At 34.8% G+C, this 24,850-nt stretch overlaps 1 protein-coding gene across 1 annotated transcript in view; it reads left to right on the top strand.

The window, feature by feature from the left end:
• Sgt1 (suppressor of G2 allele of skp1) overlaps positions 1 to 24,850 on the top strand; it is a 153,546-nt gene that overhangs the window by 79,004 nt on the left and 49,692 nt on the right. Inside the window, exons 7-8 of the mRNA XM_090402953.1 lie at positions 7,968 to 8,035; positions 19,732 to 19,828. Of these exons, the coding sequence (XP_090259079.1) occupies positions 7,968 to 8,035; positions 19,732 to 19,828 (165 nt within the window). The remainder of the gene's footprint in view (positions 1 to 7,967; positions 8,036 to 19,731; positions 19,829 to 24,850) is intronic.

Raw genomic sequence — 24,850 nt, 5'->3', positions numbered from 1 at the left:
CTCTCTATCTCCACATTCTCCCCCCCCCCTTTCCTTCCAGTCATACTTCAGTAATATCACCATATACCGGGTGCCGCTCAATAAGATGACAACATCCTACAAAGGTATGTCCGAAATTATTTCTTCCTTATATTCTTCATATATCTATATCTCTAAAACATCAATAATGCCCTAAAAATTGATTAAAAAAGCCAATGACATCATAAAAGGGGTACTCCTAAACCAAAAATATTTTTTTTATTTTTTTAAAATAACGAAACCTGTGGTGCGTTCATAATTAGAAGAAACACACTTATAAACCACAGTGAAAATTATTTAATTGTAAATATTTCATCCTAAGTATCTTAGGAGCTCATGGAAAAAGTGAAGCCTATGTCATGTCAGCTTGGTGTTTTTGTCTTGTTTTCTAAATCCAAACCATAGGATCCATTGGGAAAAGGCTAAACTTTTACATAGATCTTTATTTAAACATGAACGTTTATACAAAGAAAGTTCTGAAGCCCTACTACACAGACCAAACCTAAACCGCAACGATGTTCTTACTATTCCTAAAGTATGGGAAATTATCATACAAAACTGTGTTAAATAATTAATGGTTTTTTTTTTTTTTATTATTATTATTATACTACTTTAGCACGTTATGCATGTTTTCATGAGATTCTATTGTAATCATGCGCCCTAACTGTATGTTATTCCTAATTTTTGTTTAAATACTGTACTGATGATGTCCTAAGATACTTAGGATGAAATATTTACAATTAAATAATTTTCACTGTGGTTTATACGTGTGTTTCTTCTAATTACAAACACAAATAGGCAAAATAGCCATAAAAATTAATATTTAAAAATGCTGCTGGTCCATAATCATCACTAGTACTGATCACAGTGGGAAAAACAAAGCATCTTTTGGAGTTCAATGAGGGCTTATTGTGGATAGCTGGCTGGAGCGACAGTTTTGAAAACAACAGAGCTGACTGGTTTCTCAAATGGTGAGATATCCTGAGTATTTAATCAGTGGAAAAATAATCCACATAAATAATACTTGTACAGACAAAGAAAACTTTCTGTGTGCAACAGTTGACTGAAACATTTAACAAAGGCTTCCCAACCAATATATATCACTATGTGCAGGGAATTGAAGAGCATCAGTATTGGCAGTTGCATGCCTATATGTAAAATGTTTCTTATTCAGTGATCAGTATGTGTACTTCCTTAGTATTGTTCCTGAATTTTTTTTCAAATCCCTTTGTCACATGGATAATGCCTCTTCCGTCCATTTAACATGTTGTGGGTTCAAATTTCACTGCAGACATGAATATTAAATAATTCATGTATTGCATAGTGCAATATCCCCTAACTTATTGTAGATCTAAAGGGGTTGCGAAAATTCTATGTTTGGTCTGCAGAGCAAACTTGTACAGGTTTTGTTCACATTTGTTTTTCAAACACAGTAGCGTGTTTGAAAAACAAATGTATGAGTTCCAAACAAACGTTTTTTTTTTTTTTTTTTTTTTTTTGAAAATCTAATTCATATCCCATCTCTACAGTAATGCGTAATAATCTGTAACTTTGCAGGTGAAATTTGCATAATATAGGTTACATTAGTTGTAGTGCCTATGTAGCCTTGTGGCAACATTTATCTTTTTAATGGTTCGTTTCTAAACACTGACTGAAGGAATTTTTGCTAGGCACTAGCTTATGTTGATAAGCTAGCTCCTGAGTTAGCTGATGTTTGACATAAGTAAATAGGATTTTTGTTTCTCCCAGAAACTCATTTTTTTTTTTCTGCAACTCAGAAAAATATCAGCCATAGAACATATTTCAGACAATACTTAAGGTTTAGGAATATCAGATGACAGCAGTTATCTGCTGTACTTAGTGATGCCAAGAGTGGAAACTAGATATCAGTTAGTTTTTTTAAATTAGTTAGGGCTGAGAGAATTCTTCCTTTGGAGGAATAAAAGGTATTGAAGATTTTATTCATTTAAATATATGTGTATTATGAGAATTCATTATTACTCGGTTGGAATATTATGGAAAAGCTTTAATGACTGTTACCAAGGGATAAAAAGATGACAAGATATATTTAAAAAGATACTACTAGTTTCGTTGAATAGATCAACATCCTCAGGTATCACATTCAAAGAAGTATATAAAAAATCAGAGACTTAAAATCGTAATAGCAGAACAAGTATACAAACACAGTAGCGTGTTTGAAAAACAAATGTGAGTCTGAGTTCCAAACAAACATATACTACGCGCTGTCGCGAGCGTGCCAGTATGTGTGTGTGTGTGTGTGTGTATATATATATATATATATATATATATATATATATATATATATCTGGAAGGGGTGCTTAAGGATCAAAGCTCTATAACTGAGAGGAGATCTCCACATTGCCTTTAAAGGAATGCAGAGAACCAACCAGGGCTTCTGACCTAATGTCCAATCCTCACCTTCTCGTGGTGCACCTGTTGGGTATCTTCTTGGATACTGAACGAATGGGGTTTGGGGTGGCAATTTGGGATTTAGCTGACCAACTTGTATACTTATTGGTTAAACTAAAATAAAAAATGATGGTACGACATGACAAAATTTCATGCTAGCTGGGGCGTCGCCGGGTTAAACAAGGCTCCGTTGTTTTCACCAGGGAACCAGGGCGAACATCGAAAAGTCAGCTACTGGAACAAATCTGAGAACACACCCCATCTCAACATCACCAGAGTTAAAGATCGGTACTATCAACATAAGAAGCCTGAATGGCAAAGAAATGGAGCTAGCTGAGGAATTAGATAAGTACCAGATCGACATACTAGGGGTGACTGAAACAAAAAAGATAAAAACTGGCGAGATCTTTCTGAGCAATAAATACAAAATGTTATATTCAGGCAATGACATTCAAGGAAAAGAAGGAGTAGCCATAGTATTCAACACAAAATACGAGGCTAATCTTCTTGAATGGCAGTCAGTCTCAAGTAGAGTAATGTGGGCAAATATGAGAATGGGGAACTGGACAATGAGACTTATTTGTGCCTATGATCCCACAGAAGGTTCTACTAAGGTAGAATTGGAGGAATTTTTTGAGGCTTTAAAAAAAGCAACTGACACAATGAAAAAGGAAAAGTTGGTCCTTGTTGGAGATCTAAATAGCAGAGTAGGAAATGATTGAGACATACAAAAATATTTTGGGAAAATTTGGAGAAAAGATCAAAGCTAATAATAATGGCAAATATCTGTTGGATTTCTGCTCAGGACATGGACTGGTTATTACTAACACCATGTTTTCCAACATAAAAATGTGCACAAATTCACATGGAGAGAAGAGGCAAGGAATAAGAAAAGTCTCATTGACTGTGTTATTGTTGATAGTGATGTTTTCTCCCTGGTGCAGGACACCAGAGTGTACAGAGGATTTGAAATTGGAAGTGATCACTATTTAGTCTTGAGCAGGATAAAATTGAATTTCATATTGAAAAGAATAACATGTAAGAAAGTTTTAAAGCGAATAAAAGTTGAGCAGCTCTTAGATGTGAACTCTAGACTAAAATACACAAAGATTATTGAAGAAAAAATGAAAGAGTTTCAGAAAAGGAATCAAACCTTGGGGATTCAGTGCAAACTGAAGAAAACGTTGATTGATTCTGCCAGAGAGGCATGTGGTGAGGTTGTCTGCAAGGATAAAAAAAATCAGAACTCCCTGGTGGACACAGGAAAAGAAGAAAGCATATCAAAAGTTCCTGTCAAATAAGTTAGCTTGTGCTCTTAGAGAATACAGAGACAAATGCAAGAATGCCAAACACTGTGTAAAACTAGCTAAACAAGCTTCATGGTAGGACTTTGGTAAGAATATAGAAAATAAATATAAAGAAGGTGGCAAAATATTCTGGAGGTTGTTGAAGAAGCTTAGGAATGGAGGAAAGAGTGCTGTAAAAGGAGTTGGAGATGATAAAGTGACATGAAAAAGGGAGAAAAAGATATCCTTGAAGTATGGAGTAATTACTTTGAAAAACTGCTAAATGAAACAAGCAGTGATGACAGCACAGTGGTAAAAAAACACTGACCAGGCGTGCAGTCAGGAATACATATCCATACTTGAAGTAGAAAAACCCGTCAAAGGCTTGAAATGTGGAAAGGCAGCAGGAGTAGATGATGTTCGACCAGAAATGCTGAAGTATGGTGGTATAAGAATCTTACAGTGGCTGCACTGCATAATTCAGAAAGCCTGGACAGAGGGACGAATTCCCGATGATTGGAGTAGAGCTCTCATAGTACCCATATATAAAAAGGGAAATAAAACTGAATGTGAGAATTACAGAGGTATTTCCCTACTGAGTGTTCCTGGCAAGATCTATGCAAGTATACTTGAGAAACGGTTGAGAAGAATTGTGGAAGAAAAGCTTGGTGAAGAACAAGCTGGATTCAGGCCAAATAGAGGCTGTCAGGATCAGATTTCACTTTACGACAAATAGTCAAGAAAGCATGGAAATATAACAGAGATCTGTATTTAAGTTTTGTCGATTTGGAAAATGCATATGACAAGGTTCCAAGAGAGAAGCTGTTCAATACGCTTCAGTTATATGGTGTCAATGAGGCATTATATCAAGCAATACTTAGTCTTTATTTGAGTTGTAAGTCAGCAGCTAGAATTGAAGGAAGTACAGGAAGATGGTTTAATTAAATCTGGTGTGTGAGACAAGGGTGTACATTATCCCCTCTGTTATTCATTATCTATATGAATCACATGATATTAAAATTGGAGATGTTAATGTCAGCTCTTTGCTTTATGCGGATGATGATATACTTCTAAATAAATCCGCTACAAGTCTGCAAGATTCTCTGACTAAATTGAATAGCTGTTGTAATAGATATGGTATGAAGGTCAGCAATAAAAAGACAAAGACAATGAAAATAGGCAGAATCATTGAAAATGCAAACTGTGTTGTGAATGGAGAACCTGTGAAACATTTCAGCTACTTAGGCACGATTTTTACTGAAGATGGTAAATTAAATATTGAAATAGACAACAGAATCAGCAAAGCTGGTATGGTAGGAAGTCAATTGAATAAATTCATATGGAATAAGAGAGAAATTAGTCGGAACACTAAATTAGCTGTATACAAGACAGTGTTCAAACCAGTTTTAACTTATGGATCTGAGAGCTGGGTCAGAAGTAAAACACTTGACCAAAGACTAGAGACCGCAGATATGAGAGTCCTGAGAAAGATTATAGGCGTGAACAGATGGCATCAATGGCAATATCATATTAAAAACGAGGATATTAGGAAAGAACTTGATATTGTCAACATCCAGGAATGCATTAGCAGAGCCAATCTCAGGTGGTATGGTCACTTAAACATAATGGGCGAAGAAAGATTAGCAAAACAAGTATTCTCTGCCAGGTTGGCAGCAAAACGACCTAGAGGAAGACCAAGATATAGGTGGATTGATACTGTACAAAGTGCTTTAGACGATAGAAATATAAGATCTGATAATGTTGGAGTCTTGACAAGTAACAGACTGATTTGGAGGAAAATTGTAGATAGGAAGTTAGTAACGATGTAATTTTTTTCATGTAGTACCATCATATCCTGTGCACCCCTTGAGGGTACATGGCAGGAATTTGATGATGATATATCTGGAATGGCAAATTTAAAAAATTATAATTTTTTTTGGAAGGGGGGGGAGGTATTATGTAATTCTTTCCCTATAGTAATCATTATGGATGAGGTATTTTTATTGTAGTCATTATTTTCTGCTCGTGGAGGATTCCAGGGTATTATGGCAGTTTATACTTTGATTGATAGATATTTTTCAATTTCACCCTACTTTTCCCAAAATTAGTAGAGCTAACCCATTGATATCTGATTAGATTATATTATCATAATATGTATCTATTTTCATTCTATATATATATATATATATATACAGATAACTCTCATTATACATACTTTCGTTATTTTCATTTTTGCATTTCATGATCCAAGATCATGAAAGAATCTACATATGTTGTGTCTTGCTTCCTCCCTCACCTGTCCATTGTACTCAGTGTCCATTTTGTGTCCTTACTGCCTTTTTGGTATATGAGGCATTATTTTTATCTGTAAATACAATAGCATTGATATCACAAAAGATGAAACATCTGACACCTTTTTGCCTCAAGTTGTGGATAGTTCAACTACTTATAAGAGTGTATGTATTCCACAATCTCAACATGACTAGTGAGGCTGCAGTTCACCTTGCTGCTGAAGAATTTCGTGATCTTTTGAAAACAAAGATGACAGGAGGCTTCACACCTAAGCAGGTGTTTTAACCTAGATGTAACTGGCATGTTTTGTAAGCCTCTGTATATGCCCATTTGTATACCTATATATATCGAAGAGAATATATAGGTACAACTGCACTTTGCTTTTGGGAGGTAGTGCTTCTGGAGACTACCAAAATAAGACTTCATGTCCCTCATGGTATATCACTGAGGGATACATGAAGGCAAGATGGTATGGAGAAGGGCTGGATAACATCAGATTTTCAGTCTTTTTCTAGAGTTGTGCAATGTATTAATCTTGAAAATAAAGAACTACTTTAATAGTTATTTGTGTCATACATACTGAATATTTTAAATACTGCTATTATGCCTTAATATGTAAGAAAAGTAGATGCGTTTTCAATTAAATTAATTTTAAAAGATTGGGAGTGAAATCTTTATTATACCATGTTATAGCCTCCTGTTTTATATATGTGGTGATTCTTGAGAATGCAACTCCTGCACATAACAGAAGTTACCTGTGTGTAGGTTGAAAATATACACATGCGCAATAATTTGCTCATCTAATTCCAGGCCATCCTCTTTCATTCACTATCCAAGTGGATACTTGGTAATGGGATGTATGAAAAAAAATGAGGATTGAACATTGGTTAAGAATTCTAGCATGTATTCCTTATATGTTGTCATTAATTTGATGTCATTTATTTTTAAATATTTCAGATTTAAATTGATTTGCATCAATTCATATTCAAAGGTAACGATTTATATGCATCAAAGTTAGAAGTCTTCTTTCTTCGTGAACAAAAGGAAACAGCATAACATTAAGTATTCCACGTCAATCCTTTTAATTCTAATACATCATCAAATTCCTGCCATGTACCCTCAAGGGGTGAAGGATATGATAGTACTACATGAAAAATTTACATCATTACTAACTTCTTATCTACAATTTCCTTCCAAATCAGTCTGTTACCTGTCAAGACTCCAACATTATCAGATCTTATATTTCTATCTTCTAAAGCACTTTTTACTGTATCAATCCACCTATATCTTGGTCTTCCTCTGAGTCCTTTTCCTGACAACCTGGCAGAGAACACCTGTTTTGCTAATCTTTCCTTGCTCATTCTGTTTAAGTGACCATACCACCTGAGATTAGCTATGCTAACACATTCCTGGATGCTGATAATGTCAAGTTCTTTCCTAATATTCTCATTTTTAATATGATATTGCCATTGATGCCATCTGTTCACTCCCCTAATCTTTATATTCCTGCACAGGTGCACAATTTATGATTGTATTCCTGAGTATTTTCTATTTCACTTCTTTTGCTGACTGCTTTATTTTATACCTTTTTTCTAAGTAAATTACTCCAGATGCTGTGGAACTTAAATTTTCAGTATGGTTAAATACTATTTCATCTCATTAATATACATTATTGCAATTTTTTAAAAAAAAATGTAGAATTTAAGCCAAGCTGTTTCTTCAGTTAATAAAGTAGTATTTTTATTAATTCATTACACTGATAGAATGAACTGATCATTGTGAAATATTTTTCTTCACTTGATTAATGAAGTGTGGTAATACATCAGTTGAGGTTTAACCACCTTCTTGAGTTTATCTTCAATTTTTTTTTTAGCCTATTAGAATCATAGGCATCAATAAAGCTGTCTAAATATCTAATCTGCCCTTTCACATGTTCTGTAGGAGAATTCCACTACAGATGTCCAGAAAGAAGAACCAGCTGAGTTAGTTGCAAGGCCTAATAAAATCAAGTAAGATTATCTAAGTTATTTAAATATCATTTGTTGTTATAGTTGTTTCTAACAGATCATACAAAGTTATGAATATTTACATAAGGACTCCTTTAATTTGATCTAACCAGATTTGACTAGTTTCCCTGTGAAAATTTTACATCAAATATCCAGGACTTCAGATTTTAAAAAATTAAGAAATACTTCCACATTATACACCATGGCATTAGTTAGTGGAAATTTATATATTCAAATAAGTCATAATTTTTGTATCAGTCGCAAATTAGGTTCCAAGACAAGTAATACTAATTTACTGTAGTGCAGTAGCACTGTTATGACTGGTACACATATCATCATTATCATCATCAAATTCCTGACATATATCCTCAAGGGGTGTACAGGATATGATAGTACTACATGAAAAACTTGCATCATTACTAACTTCCTATCTACAATTTTATAGATATATCCTCCAAATCAGTCTGTTACCGGTCAAGACTCCAACATTATCAGATCTTATATTTCTATCTTCTAAGACACTTTTTACTGTATCAATCCACCTATATCTTGGTCTTCCTCTGGGTCTTTTTCTTGCTGACCTGACAGAGAACACTTGTTTTGTTGAGCCTTCCTCTCCCATTCTGTTTAAGTGACATACCACCTGAGATTAGCTATGCTAACAATGTGAAGTTCTTTCCTAATGTCCTTTTTATTTTAAATTTTTAATATGATATTGCAATTGATCCCATTTGTTCACTCCCCTAATCTTTCTCAGGACTCTCATATCTGTGGTCTCTAGTCTTTGGTCAAGTGTTTTATTTCTAACCCAGCTCTCAATTTATAATTTAAAATTGGTTTGAATACTGTCTTGCATACAACTAATTTAGTGTTTTGACTAATTTTTCTCTTATTCCATATAAATTTATTCAGTAGACTTCCACCATACTAGCTTTGTTGATTCTGTTATCTATTTCCATATTTAATTTACCATCTTCACTAAAAATCATGCCTAAGTAGCTGAAATATTTTCCTTGTTCTATATGTTCTCCATTCACATTATAGTTGATATTTTCAATGTTTCTGTCTATTTTCATTGTCTCTGTTTTGTTATTTTTGATTTTCATTGCAAATTTTTTACAACAATTATTCAATTTAGTCAGGGAATCTTGCATACTTGTATCAGATTTATTTAGAAGTATACCATCTGCATAAAATAAAGATCTGAGATTAACTTCACCAATTTTGATATCAAGTTTAAATACTGCTTTCCTTCATAATGTGATCCATATAGATAATGAATAACAGAGGGGATAATGTACATCCTTGTCTGACACCAGATTTAACATCAAACCATCTTCCTATACTTCCTTCAGTTCTGACTGCTGACTTATAACTCAAATAAGACTAATACAACTGTAGTGTTTTGAACAGCTTTTCTCTTGGCACTTTGTCATATGCCTTTTCGAGAACTACAAAACTTGAATACAGGTCTTTGTTATATTCCAATGATTTCTCAACTATTTGTTGTAAAGTGAAAATCTGATCCTGACAGCCTCTATTTGGTCTGAATCCAGCTTGTTCTTCAGCAAGCTTCCCTTCCGCAATCCTTCTCAACCGTTTCTCAAGTATACTTGCATAAATCTTACCAGGAATGCTCAGTAGGGAGATACCTCTATAATTCTCGCATTCAGTTTTATTTCCCTTTTTATATATAGGTACTATAAGAGCTCTACTCCAATCATCTGGAATTCGTCCATCTGTCCAGGCCTTCTGAACTATGCAGTGCAGCCAGTGTAAGACTTTTATACCTCCATACTTGGGCATTTCTGGTTTAATATCATCTACTCTTGCTGCCTTTCCACATTTCAGGTTTTTGATAGTTTTTTCTTCTTCAAGTATGGATATGTATTCCTGATAGCATGCCTGGTCAGTGTTTTTTACCACTGTACTGTCACTGATTGTTTCATTTTGCAATTTTTCAAAGTAATTACTCCATACATTAAGGATATCTTTATCATCTCTAATTCCTTTTACAGCACTCTTTCCTCCATTTTTGAGCTTTTTCAACAATCTCCAAAATATCTTGAGTTCTTCTTGATATTTATTTTCCATGTTCTTACCATGATTTTTGTTGAGCTAGTTTTACACATTGTTTAGCTTTCTTACATTTGTCTCTGTATTCTCTTAGAGCACAAGCTGACTTATTTTCCAGGAACTTTTGATATGCTTCTTTCTTCTTTTTCTTCTCTGCATCTTTAACTTCTTGTGTCCACCATGGAGTTCTGATTTTTCTATCCTTGCAGGCAACCTTACCACATGCCTCTCTGGCTCAATCAGTCAATGTTTTTTTCAGGATTTGCCACTGAATCTCCAAGGTTTGATTCCTGTTCTCAAACTCTTTCATTTTTTCTTCAATAATGTTTGTATTTTAGTCTACAGTTCACATCTCAGAGCTGCTCAACTTTTATTCACTTTAAAGCTTTCTTATGTTCTTCTTTTCAATATGAAGTTGTTTTATCCTGCTTAAGATTAAATGGGCACTTCCAATTTCAAATTCTCTGTACACGCTAGTGTCCTGCACCAGTGAGAAAACATCACTATCAACAATAATATAGTCGGTGAGACTTTTCTTATTCCTTGCCTCTTCTCTCCATGTGAATTTGTGCACATTTTTATATTGGAACATTGTGTTAGTAATAACCAATCCATGTCCTGAGCAGAAATCCAATAGGTATTTGCCATTATTATCTTTGCTCTTTTCTCCAGATTTTCCTTAAATGTTTTTTGTATGTCTGACAATCATTTCTTACTTTGCTATTTAGATCCCCAACAAGGGCCACCAACTTTTCCTTTTTCATTGTCAGCTACTTTCTCTAAAGCCTCAATAATTTCCTCCACTTCTATCTTAGTAGAACCTTCTGTGGGACCATAGGCACAAATAAGTCTCATTGTCCAGTTCTCCATTCTGATATTTACCCACATAACTTTACTTGATATTGCCTGCCTTTCAAGAAAATTAGTCGTATTTAGTTGAATACTATATCTACTCCTTTTCCCTGATTGTTATTGCCTGAATATAACATTTTGTATTTATTGCTCAGAAAGATCTCACCTGTTTTTTCTTTTTTGTTTCCATCATCCCTATTATGTTGATCTGGTACTCATCCAATTCCTCAGCTAGCTCCATTTCCTTGTCATTCAAGCTTATTATGTTGATAGTACTGATCTTGAACTCTATGTTGATTTGGGGTGTGTTTCAGGATTTGTTCCAGTAGCTGACTTTTCACTGTTCGCTCTGGTTCCCTGGTGAAAATAACTGGGGCCTTGTTAAACCAGATGATGCCCCAGCTGGCATGAAATTGTCTTATGTTGTACCCTCATTTTATATTGTGGTTTAAGCCAATAAGAATACCATTGGTTGGCCAAATCCCAAATTGCCAGCCATCCTCGTTCGTTCAGTATCTAGGTAGATACATAACAGGGTACACCATGAGAAAGTGAGGATTGGGCATTATGTCAGAAACCCTGGTTGGTTCTCCGCATTCCTTTAAAGGCTATGTGGAGGTCTCCTCTCACTTATACAGCTTTGATCCTTCAGCACCCTGTACACACACCATTAAATTAGAAACCTTTATGCAGATATATGTAAACATCACTTGCACAGTGTATATGCAAATTACTTCATCACATGCATCACTATATGTGCTTGGGTGCTGGTTTTAATAATGCTGCTGGTCAGTAATTGTCGATAGTGTTGATCACAATGGGAAAAAACAAAGGATCTTTCTGAATTTGATGAAGGCTTTTTGTGGGTGCCTTTATCTCGCTGGAGCCATGATGTTGAAAACAGCAGAGCTGACTGTTTTTTCAAAGGATGAGATATCCTGGATGTGGAAAAATCAGTTGAAAAATAACCAGCATTGTTTGCCTAATCTGAATGACTGTGGTTCTAAAACAGTATCAGAAACAAGATCACTATCACCTGATAAGTCCTGTATTGACAAGTTGAATGAAACTTTTAATGTAGACTGTTCCTGACCAATATTTTGCCAAAATATGCACAGGGAATTGAAGAGGATTGCTATTGGCAGTCACATGCCTATATGGAAACCACTGATTTCTGCAAAGCACTAGAAAGTTCGTCTAGAGTGGTGTTAGGAACACCAATGCAGGACGCTGGAAAAAAAGGCATGTAGTCCAATGAGTCATGATACACCTTGTTTTGTACTGATGGCAGGCATAGAGTTTGGCAGGAGCCCAATTAAGAAAAGAACTCAGCTTGCCATCACAATTCATATTCTGGAGGTATTTTCACAGTATGGAGCATGTTTTGTTGGTATGAATGGATTCCTTGTTATTGCTGGAAAGTCAATAATAAGGAAATAAATAATATATTGATTTATTTTATTGTTGATGTTTTACTGGTTTTTCTGCTCAAAATCTTCAGAGCACAAATAACAGTTTGTCTTGCCACACAAAAGGCAACAGTTAGTTAATTATTGGACCCATTTAAAAATATGACAGACAATACAAAGAACTAAAATGGCTGTCTCCTAGAACTTTTGGTAAATTGATAGCGCCAAATGAGTTTGGGGAATGTTTGAAATCAGCTGCTGATTTCAAAAATGATCTCTCTGACTTGTAATGACTTCTCTGTAGCGCTTTTGTTTCCTTCATCTACTCCTGTGTGAAGGGTTGTTCACAGTCTGCTAGTCCCAACTTGCACTAATGTATAGTGCCAAAATATATTTGTTCTTTGAGGCAAATGTCAACACATCTTCCTGTATGCTAGGTCACAAATAGAGGATACTTCATATACTCCTGTATGTGAAAAAGGAGAAGCTTGTCAGTTTGGTATATGATTTAAATAATGGTGTGGATTATATATTGGAGGGCGGTCTGAAGGAGTATTTAATATTTTCTTTATTTTCTGGGGATTATAGCAATTGGCTAAAAAGTGTTGTGAAAATAGTTGAGTGCAGTGGTAAAAGCAGTATCATTGAAACAGATAGCAGTGGCTCTGTCTGTTTAGTGTCTTTAGTATATCATATTGTCGTGCCGGATGATTATAGTGTGAATGCACTCAGTGGGTGCCAACTGAGCAGCACATACCATAACTTTGTGCATACGTTCCTTTACCAAAATCTTTCCCACTGCTACCTTCAGCGTAGAATTCTAGAACACAAATAACAGTTCGTCTTGCCACACAAAAGGCAACAATCACTGCAGATCTACTGCAGTGATGCCAAGTGATTTTTATTAGTTTGTTCCATTTCTTGTGATCTGAACACTTATTCTTGAATTGTTCAATACTTAATTGGAATGCCATCCTTTACCCTTGATTCCTCAGAATTTTCCCCACTCCCCATTATGAAAACTAATTTGGTTATCCAAATTTTAACTCATTTTTTTTATTTTTTATTATTACTTTAACCATCTGAATATTGATCCTTGATATTGCCATTGCAGCAGAGTAAATAGTTTTATAAATTAAAGATGCCAAGAAATTATATTCTTGGTTTAATCTTTTATCCAAGTGTAAGCAAACAAACTTTGCACTTGAAGTAACTTCAGGACTGGGCAACTCGTATATAAAGGCTAATAACTTCACGTTACTTGCCTTAGTATCCCATAATTCAAAGCACATATCCTTTTGGACATGTATAATGCTATGCATTATGGGAAGGGTCACTTTACCCAGACCAGTTTCAAACTTTATTGAGGTCTCATCATTGGGAACCAGACCCTAAAGTGATACCAAGGTTGAAGTAATGCAGAAGTCAAATTTCCATATACAATAGCCAAAAGGTGTTACACCTTATTATTAAAATACTCTGGATTAGAGATAGATGTTGAAAGTTTTTCCACTTGGTTATACTATAAATTAAAGATGCTTATTAAAAATTAAAGAAATTATATTGTTGGTTTCTCATCTTTTAGATGCCAAGAATATAATTTCTTGGCATCTTTAATTTATAGTATAACCAAGTGCAAAAACTTTCAACATAAATAGTGCTACTTTACACCAGCAACTTGAGTTCAAATCCTACTTTGATATCGATGTTTGAGAAAGTCCAGATTTTCATAGCGCTATCAGTATAAGACCGCCATCACCTTGCTTGTTGGAGTTCTGAAATGAACTTTTAAAAGTATTTGTCCTCTAAACCAAGGTTTCCAAATTATCTAGGGTTAGGTAGTAGATGATTTTAATCACCTGATATGAGACTGCCATCCTTAACTGGAGGCCTGAAGTGCCTTGAAAAAAATTCCATGTGGTAGTTAGCATCATTAGTGCCAGCCAAAATAATTAATTCTTTCACCTTCCCTTTTTGCATCCTGACAGCATCATTAACGTTATTAATTTGTGCACCAAGGAAACAAGATTTTGTTATGCTTTCAAGTGCCCATCTGATCATAGAACCTCCATACAAAATTTTCTCCTTACCTTCTTTCTCTCTCAATCATTCTACTTCAACACTGGAGAACTATCAACTGATTAGTGACCACCATTATGAATTCTGCCTGCCAAAATAGATAGCAGAACTCATTGTTTGTTATTACCCACTTCTGGACAGGTGCCATGGAAGGTTTGGGGAAACCTGTGCTGATGCTGCATTAAAGAGTTTCCAAGGCAATTGATAGGGTCTGACAAAGAGAGCCAGAGCATTGGATTGCCAGTTTTTTCCCAGCTCATTTACTGAATATAAGGATGGATGGAGGGTGTTTTCCTTCTAATGTAGGTGTTTTGCCAACAACTTGCTCATGTACATAAAAATGACCTCTCACTGACCTCAAACACTGGACAGTGTTTGAGGTCAAACACTGTCCCGTTTTGCTAATGACAGCACTCTACACTCTTCCTGCTCATATTCATATGACGAACCTTACAGCATTCAAACATCCCATGTTGTAAGGCTATCAATGACAACAGTGACAAACACCCTAAATGATGATCTCCATATCATCTTTCGGTGAACTCATGAAAGTCAGTTACTTTCAATGCTTCCGAAACAGTTTTCTTTTTTGTGAAATAAACAAGACCTGAGCTCTTTTCCCATTACCTTTTTGATAATGCTCACTCAGTTCAGCAGTCAAGATAAGGTCTTTATTCCTAGACTGAGTCTGACACTTGTCCCCGACCTTTCTGGTTACAAAATATATCACCTCTATAGCATCCTCAGCTTTCAAAAATTTGGCATCCTTTTTCATTTCAGCCATTACTTTTCATCTATCCAACTTCTAACTTTGACCAGATGCTGCTTTTAACATTTGGTGTGGTGCACCAAAACTTCTCTAAAAATGCTTAATGCTGTTCAGAAGAGAGCAGTTTAGCTAATTGAAGAACCTTCTCTCAGAGATTGTCTCAGTGGATCACTTTCTGCATTGTGTTTTTTTTTTCACAGATATTCATATTCAGCAGAACAGCATCCATCATTTTTCCTATGTCTGCTAAACTTTCTATCACAAGTATCAGCTGCCTAGCATCCATTTACAGTTGAACTGCTATTTCACCAAATCTGCTATTCTCTCTCTCTCTCTCATATTTCATTTTATCTACTTTTGTTCTCTGGAACAGACTTCCCCATGAAGCATTCCTCAAAGATTACAACCTCCAACAGAAAGAATATCAACAAGTTACCTTCCTCTTGACCTCTGTCCATTAGCGACACTGATTTGCTACAGTTTTTGGCAGTGAGTGAGAGAGAGAGAGAGAGAGAGAGAAAATTGGAACTGCAGTGATATTTTCTGTCTCCTGCCAAGCTGTTAGTTAAAACTTTTATTTTAAGTGTGCTTCCACTTTTGAATTCAGAGAGTTCTATTGCTCATTACCTGAAGAAAGAGTTAATCTTCAGGCTTCTTACTTTTCCTCTGGTTCTTCCACTGCTAATCTTGGTAAATGTCCTCCAACCATTTCAAGTACACAACATTCAATTTCTTTTTTCACCAAAAAGAAATCGGAACCATTTCCAGATTGGATACTAAATACCTCCCTGATTCTGATGGCATTTCTCCAAACGTTGCATTCTGTCTATGACATACTTTCATTCTCTGTCATTCCTATTTGTATCTATCCTACAGCTTGGAAATTCAATGCATTCCTAAGAAGTGTTATAAATTTTTACCATTATATTTCCATCAAAGGAAAATTGATGGAAATGTCCAAGGGGACAGACAGGAATATCTGTTAACATCCACCTTGGAGAACATAAAAAAAAATACATATGCTACCAATACTATGGCAAGTCTGGACTGGCAGACCATGCTTTGGACACCCTTTCACACAGGATTAGATGGAAGAAAATTGATGCACTTTGTAGAAGTTTATTTACAGGTCAGAAAGATTATTTTTAGATTATTTTCATGGCTATGAAGCATTATCCTAACCTGAATAAGTATGATTGCATTAATTTGACAAAAATTTGGGAGACTGATAACTCTTCCATCGCTGTAATAATTTTTTTTTTTTTTTTACATTAGAGGATGCCAAAGTAGGACTTTAGATTTTTTTTCCATTACAATTAGAATTGTTTCACTTATTGTCACATGTTAACTGTAACACATGTAATGTGCTCAGAAAATGCCAGTTTGAAATTCAGCAAAATATAAGCCAGTTAATAAACTTCTTTTTTTTTTTTTTTTTTTTTCCATAATTTAGTTAGCTTGGTATTGTGATATGATACTGTTAAAATAAGCTATGAATAACATTCAACACCTAAGCTTATCTGTTCAATTTTTCACATTCATGTGTTTGGCTAGCTGTGGCTAGGATGTATTCTGACAAATTGATACTTTTGGTTTATATTTAGGTGATTTTGATCTAGTTCCATTTCTAGGATTCCCAGATCTTCTCTCAATTATGTTATGGCAACAGTGTAATATGAAGGTGGTCTGAAAAGTTCTTGGTCTAACAATGAAAAAACCAATTGATAATTTCAAAATTATTTTTATTTTTCAACGTAATCTCCTTTAAGACTAATACATTTCTTCCAGCACAATTATCCCATCCCTGTAGTAGTTCACAATAAGATCTGCAAAATACCCCTGTACAGCTGCAATCACCTCCTGATTCAAAGAAAAACGCTGACCAGCGAGGAAGAGTTTTAGTTTTGGGAAGAAATAGAAGTCAGAGGGAGCCAAATCTGGGGAATAGGGTGGATTTTCCAACAATTCATAGTGCAGATCAATTAATATCCCATTGCCAAAAACACCTTTGGGCAAGTGCATTGTCCTGATGAAAGATGATTTTTTTCTCCTGTAAACCGGGTCTTTTCTCGTGAATATTTTCATCTAGTCTGGTTAAAAGATCGGAATAATATTCCCCAGTTATTATTTTACCCTTTTTCAATATAATTAATAAACAAAATGCCTTTAGTATCCCAAAATACTGATGCCATGACCTGCTGATGGAACCGACTTTGTGTTCTTTGGTGCTGAGCAACCGGCTTCTGTCCACTGTTTTGACTGCTGTTTGGATTCTGGTATGTAATGGTGAATCCAAGTCTCATCCATAGTAAAAAATTGACACACAAAATCAGTTTTATTCTTGTTAAAACGCTCCAAGCATGGCACCCATCTTGCACAAAGCTTTTTCATTTGCAATTCTTCATGCAGAATATATCCTACACGTTCGTTTGAAATTCCTATAGTCTCAGCAATTTCACGCACTTTGACTCGCCTGTCATCCAATACCATATCGTGCACTTGATCAATGATTTCTGGTTTTGTTATACTTTTTGGACGTCCTTCATGTGAATCATCTTCAATGCTGGTACGGCCACCTTTAAATTAAACTCGGCAGACCATTTCTTAATTGTCGAAAATGAAGGAGAAGAGTGCCCATAAACTTTTATGAACTTCGAATGAATTTCTTTTGGCGTTAAATTTACAAAGAATTTTATAACCACACGATACTCAATTTTAGCCATTTCATTGGATACAGGCAACACTTTTGCTTCAGACAGCTGTATAAAATAAACTACTTGATAAAATGCCTTGCAATTTCAAATGGATGCTCATGACAGATGTACCAACTTAGAAAAAAAAAAAATTGCCAATGGTGTTGCCATCTGTGGTCGAGGCCGAGAACTTTTCAGACCACTGTCGTAGTTCAGACTCATCCCATAACATTGGATGTTTCACATGCCAAGCATGTATGTATGTATGTATGTATGTATCCATTTATTAACCATACTCTTACACCACTTCCAATGTAATTCCCAGTTCTCTCTCTCTCTCTCTGTCATTGTATTGAAAAATTTCTTTTGTATCATATTTATAGAACCCTTTAGTAACTTGTAATTTCTATCATGCTCCCTGTTTTCTGCCTATCAACTAAACTTTGAAACCAATGCATCTAGAATCTATCTTCATAGGGAGCATTCCTTAGACCTGTCACCAACTTTTGGTCACTTTGGTCGCTGAATCCACTCCACCACCATCACCTGGTTCCCAAGAAACTCAGCTAACCAAATCTATCCCATATCTATCAGATGTGGCCAAATCATAGCCTATGAAGAGAAATAATAACTTCTTATCTTTACTTGTCATTGTGTTCATCAACATCCAGTAATCCTTTGTGCTATTTTGTCAGAGGGCATCTTGCACAGTTTTTGCAAGATGCCCTCTGAACTTCAACTCTCTGTCCTTTTTTTACCACCAAATCCTCATCAATTTCCAGCAGTCCAGTATCATTTTATTCAACAGTGATGCATAGACTGGTGGTTACAGTGAAAAGTGAATGATCCAAAATAAAATTCATCGCAGACTCTTGGAGAGTGATCAGGACTGAAGGGAGGAATGACTATATTGTTGAGACATATGTAGTTATGGTTTTTCTGAATATGTTATCCCAATACTCATTTCAGTATAGTGCATATCCTGATCTGCAGGTGACTTCAAATCCAATATTAATATATTCCCCTTTATTTTTAAAAAATAAAAATAAATAAAAAAAACAGTACTGTGGATGGGCTAAGAATTTTTTTTCTATTTTTATTAATTTTTCAGATTTTACTTATTTTTTATATGGTCTGGAAACCCTGCCCTAGAGACCGAACATGGAACTCATTTCCATGCCACTTACTTGAATTCTTCAGTAAGCAGGGTGGTCACACCAGGCAATGGAATTCATCTTACACAACCTGCAGCTTGTCCGTTAAGAAGCAGATATTGTAAACCACTTGTCTTCAGGTCCAGTTTTCTATTCACTACTAAAGTTAAAGCAACTAGAAAGACAAAGTATGGAATTCTACCAAGATTTTGAACTCTTTTTTCATTTGAAAAAATCCCCTCTTCGTTTTAATTTTAACTAGGAGATAAGAAAAAAAAGTGATGGAATAGATATAATTCAACGAATTCCTGTTTTAAGTAAGCATTAATACTTTAATTGGTATACATTCAACATCAAGTTGAACATCCACTTTGTTAGTAATAACGAAAAGCAATGAATGAAAAGTTCTTAAAAAGCAATTTTTATCCACCATACAGAAAAATATTAATCTATAGGTAAAGGGAATCAGTTTTCAGCTTATCACTTTAAATCAGTTGCAAAATTTTGAGCAAATGCATCTCAATGTCTTCTTTAAAAGTTCATATAATATTTTTTAAAAAGCATGATTAAATACTTTTAATTATTAACATAATCTGAAAAAATTTGCAAATTCACTTATTTTTATTTTTTTGTTATAATAAAATCAAATTGATTTGGATTCTTTCAGACATGACTGGTACCAGACAGATGCTTCTGTTATAATTTCAATTATGGCAAAGCAAATAAAACCAGAGAATGTAAGAATAGAATTCACAAAAGAAGCAGTAAGTACTCCTTTTCTCTTGTTTTCAGTTTACATATTTAATTGGTGATATTGCATAGAACTTGTAACATATGTACATGCATGCATGCTCAAATTTAACGCCAACGGTGATTTCCTAAAACTGGAGTGCTAATTTTGGTGCTCTATTGGCTTAAACCCAAAGCAAGCATCATTGTACAGTACAATAAAATGTCTTGTTGGTTGGGATGTTATCCTGGTTAAACAAGATATCCCCACCCTTTTATTTTTGTCAGAGAACCAGGACAAACAGTGAAAAGTCAACTGCTGAAACAAACTAGATATCAGCAGAATTGAAGATACACACCATAAAATATCAACAGAAAATAAATGAAACTGCCAGAAAAACTAGAGAAGTACCACATAGCTTGTGTTACTAAGAAGACAAGAACAGGCAGATTCTTGCTAAATAATAAATATAGGATGCTATATTTGGACAGTAGTTATCAGCAAAAGGATTAGCAAATGTTATTCAACAACATAAACATCTTGATTGGCTGGTAATTTCAAGTGATTATATGGACAGATTTCAAAATCAGGGAATTCGATGGTGAAACCTTTATACCTATGGCTCTACAGAAAGTTATACTAAAAAAAAAAAGAGAAAAATTGGAGGAATTTTAAAAGTCATTAAAGAAGGCAACTGATTATAAAGAAAACAAAAACTGGTCCGTGTTGAAGATCTAAGCAGCAGGATATGCGAAGAATCCCAAGCATGTAGAAATGTATTGAGAAAATTTAGAGATGAACACAGCTGATAATGGCGTCTGCTTGATTTTTCAGAACATGGACTAGTTATCACTAACACAATGTTTCAGCATAAAGGTATGCTGAAATTCACATGGAGAGAAGGTGCAAGGGGAGACTTAACTATGTTATTGTTAAAAGTGACATCCTCATGTTTATGTGATACAAGAGTATACAGGGAATTTGAAATAGGAAGTGATCGTGACTTGATTATAAGCTCGATAAAAATGAATATTCTATTGAAAAGAAAAATATGTAAGAAAGTTTTAAAAAAAAAAAATCAGTTGAACAGTTTTTAGTGGTGAACTCCAACGTCTCGTCAGCAGATTCTGAAGAAAACATTGATTTAGCCAGAGAGGTGATGAAGAGTTGTCTTCAATAGTGGAAAAATCAGAACTCCATGGTGGATTTAGGAAACTAAAGAGGATCATGGAAATGAAGAAAAGCTATTAAAAGTTCCTAGCAAGTAAGTCATTATGTGCTTGAAAGAACACAGAGAAAAATGTAAGAAAGCATAGCAATGTTTAAAAGTAGCTAAACAAAAGTCATGAAAAGACTGGTAAGAATATAGAAGAAAAATATCAGGAAGATGACAAAATATTCTGGAGGCCATTGAAAAAACTTCAAATTTGAGGGGGAAAGTACTGCAAAAGGAAATAGATGATAAAGGTGATATAAAAACTGAAGTAAACTTATTCTAGCTATCAGGAATAATTACATGGAAAAATTATTAGATGAGATAAGCAATGACAGAACTGTGGTGAGAAATATTCAAGAGGAATGAAGGCAGCACTGCATAAATCTGAAATGTTGGAAAGTGACTGAAGTAAATGATCTTTGACCAGAATTAGTGTTTGTTCCAGGTGAGTTTTATGGAAGCATACTTGAAAAGTGGCTAAGGAAAATTATGGAATGTAAATTTGAAGAGACAATCTGTTTTCAGACCAAGAGATTCTCAGGATCAGATTTTCACTTTAAGATAAATAGTTCAGAAATGATGTGAATATTACACGGATCTGTATTTACATTTTCTAGATTTGGAAAAGGCATATGATATGGTGCCAAGTGAAAACTTTTCAAAATGCTACAATTATGTGCTAAATGCAACATTGTACTGTACAGAGTTATGCATAGTTGATATTTAAGTTGTAAGTCAGCAGCTAGAATTGAAGGAAGTATAAAAAGACAGTTTGATGTAAAAAAAAAAAATCTCCAGTATTCTTTAACTCAATTGAATAACTGCTGTAATGGAATGGCATGAAAGTCAGCAATAAAAAGACCATAATATGAAAGAGTCAGAAACACGGAAAACTTCAACTGCATTCTCATTATAGAACCTGTAGAACAAGTAAAATATTTTGTATTTAGCACAATTTTAGTGAAGGTGGCAAGTGTGGAAATACAGTAACATAAGCAAAGCTAGCATAGTTAGTGGGGCAACAACTGAATAAATTTATATGAAATAAGAGAGAAATTAGCCTAAACACTAAACTAGCAGTATACAAGAAGTGTTCAGACCAGTTTTAACTTATGAATCTGACAGTGGAAGAATTTTTCAAGTCATTGGAGATGGCAGCTGATATTAAGAAAAAATGGAGGAATTGTCCTTGTTAGAGATCTAAACAGTAGAATTGGAAATTAATATCAAACATAGAAATATATTGTGAAAATTTAGAGAAAAAGGACAGAGCTAATAATGGAAATTACATGCCAAATTTCTGTTCAGCACATGAACCAGTCATCACTAACACATGTTCCAACATACATACTCGCAAATTTATATAGAGAATACATATTTATGCATTCTCTGTATATTATGTATTGACTGTCTCAACTTCCATGGATACCCTGTGTTCTCTCCCCAATTTCCTTATAACGAAAAATTTCATCAGACAATATCTTTTAATGCTTATTCAGAAGTTTATAGACCTCCATCATATCATCCCCTCTTTCTCATACAGTCCGGTTCTCATAATCCCACTATAATCTTTATAACACAGAATTGTGCTCTTTCCACAGCTTATTTATCCCCTTGGAATTTGGGAGACCAAATCTGTGCACAATAGTCCAGGTGCTGTATCAAGGCCTTATAAAGAGCAAAATGACTTACTTCCTTGTCCTTACATGTAAAGATTTGCTTCTACATCACAATTATCCTCTGAGTTTTATTTGCAACTTTTGCTACATCACCATTAAACTTCAAATTCCTATCCACCATTATGCCAAGATCCCTAGCCACATCAGATTCTTGTAGCATAATCTCGGTAATATAATATGCACTGGAAATCTCATAATGCCAAATTGCATAACTTTACACTTACTACCAATAAACTGATAGCTATTTTCATTTGTCTACTCCAGCTTATTCAGATCATTCTCTAAGTGCTGGATATCAGCAGCATCCCTAATTGCCCTGCCTATCTTCACATCATTTGCAAATAATTGCATATCTCCTGTTAGACCCTTCCATATATTCCTGTGGTATTACTTGTGAGGTGAGACTCAACTTATACAAACATGTTGAAAGGTGTAGCCATTTTGGCTGAACATTTAGTATATATACTGATGTTCCATCTGTCCTTATTGTCAATTTCTTATCCAGGTTATGCAATAGCTCTTCAACTTCATTCTCATGCACCTCTAACTCTTCATGCAATGTAGTAGTAGTAGCAGCAGCACTGTGAACCACGTTATAGATGTCTGGTTGATATATATCTTAGTAAAGTGAACACTCATTAATTGTACAATGTCATTAGCTTCAGACACTAGAGTACCAGTGGCATTCATAAAAAGTTGTCGTTATTAAGTTCAAGGCTACATTGTGATTGGTTGGTGAATTTAGGGCTCGTGTAAAATTGGTGATTTTTATTCTTTATTGCGTTTTTCCCTTAGAAAATTAGTGTTTTATAGTATTAGTGTAGATTTTCGTGTTTTTAGTGTACTTAGTGTTTTATAACAGATTTTTGTTAAGATATTACAATGATAATAAATATAGTTTAAAATGGTGCTAAAAATGCACAAGAAACTTAATGCTAAGAAGGACAGCAAAGTTGAGAACAAGGATTGACCTGCTAAGGAGTTATTGGAGATATTGAGGAGATTATTGAAAATAAATTAATCTCCAAAATAGCGAAATTAAAGCAAATTATCAGAAAGATTGCATGGGAATAACAGAAAAGTCGAGAAGCATTTGAATGAACGTAGGAAGGAAAAGAAAATTAAGCACAAAATAAGAAACAAAGCACATGGAATCGGGTAAGTCAGTAAATAATGAAAATCAAGTAATGCTGTTTGTAAAAAGAAGGATGTTATTTGGTATGGAGACCCTATCATAAAACATGCTATTGATGAACAGGTTATAACTTGGAGTTTTACGGAAAGCTAAGTCTGAGTATGAAAAGAAACTGGCTCTGCAAGCTAAAGACCCCACAAGAATTCTATTGATATCCTGCTGCAAGTAAAAAAAAAAAAAAAAAAAAAATGAATATTAAAGAATAACTCTTCTGAATGCAGATGGTGTGAGGGTGATAGTTGCAGAAGAGGTTGCTCAGTTAATGAGTGACCATTTTGCTGAAATCTATCAACCTGGCTTATATAGCATACAGTTCACTGCTACCTCTTCAGTGAATGAAGAAACTCGGGTGTATGAAGAGGAGGTATTAGAGCTGTTGCACAAACTGAATAACAATTCAGCAATAGGGACTGATGGGATATCAGCCCCGGTGTGCTAAAAGTGCTCAGCTGAACTAGCTATTCCTTTGACCAGACTATATAATTTGTGTCTCAGAACAGTGAAGACAGATTCCACAGGAGCGGAAAGAATGTATGGTAATCCCAATGCACAAGGATAGTGCAAAGACAGACGTATCCAACTGTTGACCAATCGGTATCTCAGAGTGGTGGTGAAGATTTTGGAAAAGTTGGTTAGGGCTCACATTTGGAAATGGGTTGAAAGAGAATCTCTACTTTGAAACAAACAGCATGAGTTTACTAAGGGAAGGTCACGTTTCACCACCTTGCTCACATTCTATAACAATGTTACCATTGAACTAGACAATGGGAATGGATACACCATGATACTTTTTGATTTTGCTAAGGCTTTTGACAGAATACAGCATGGAAGACTATTGCATAAATTGGAGAATGTGGGTTTGGATTATAAAATCTTATCATAGATGAGAGGATGGCTGATTGACAGATATCAAAATGTGGTATATGGGGGGGGGGGGGTTGTGAGCTACAACATTCATGGTAACTA

This window comes from Typopeltis vanoorti, chromosome 13 (assembly GCF_054136105.1).
Source record: "Typopeltis vanoorti isolate ZY-2024b chromosome 13, IOZ_Tvanoo_1.0, whole genome shotgun sequence".
NCBI lineage: Eukaryota > Metazoa > Arthropoda > Arachnida > Uropygi > Thelyphonidae > Typopeltis > Typopeltis vanoorti.
This window is presented reverse-complemented; position numbering and strand designations above follow the sequence as displayed.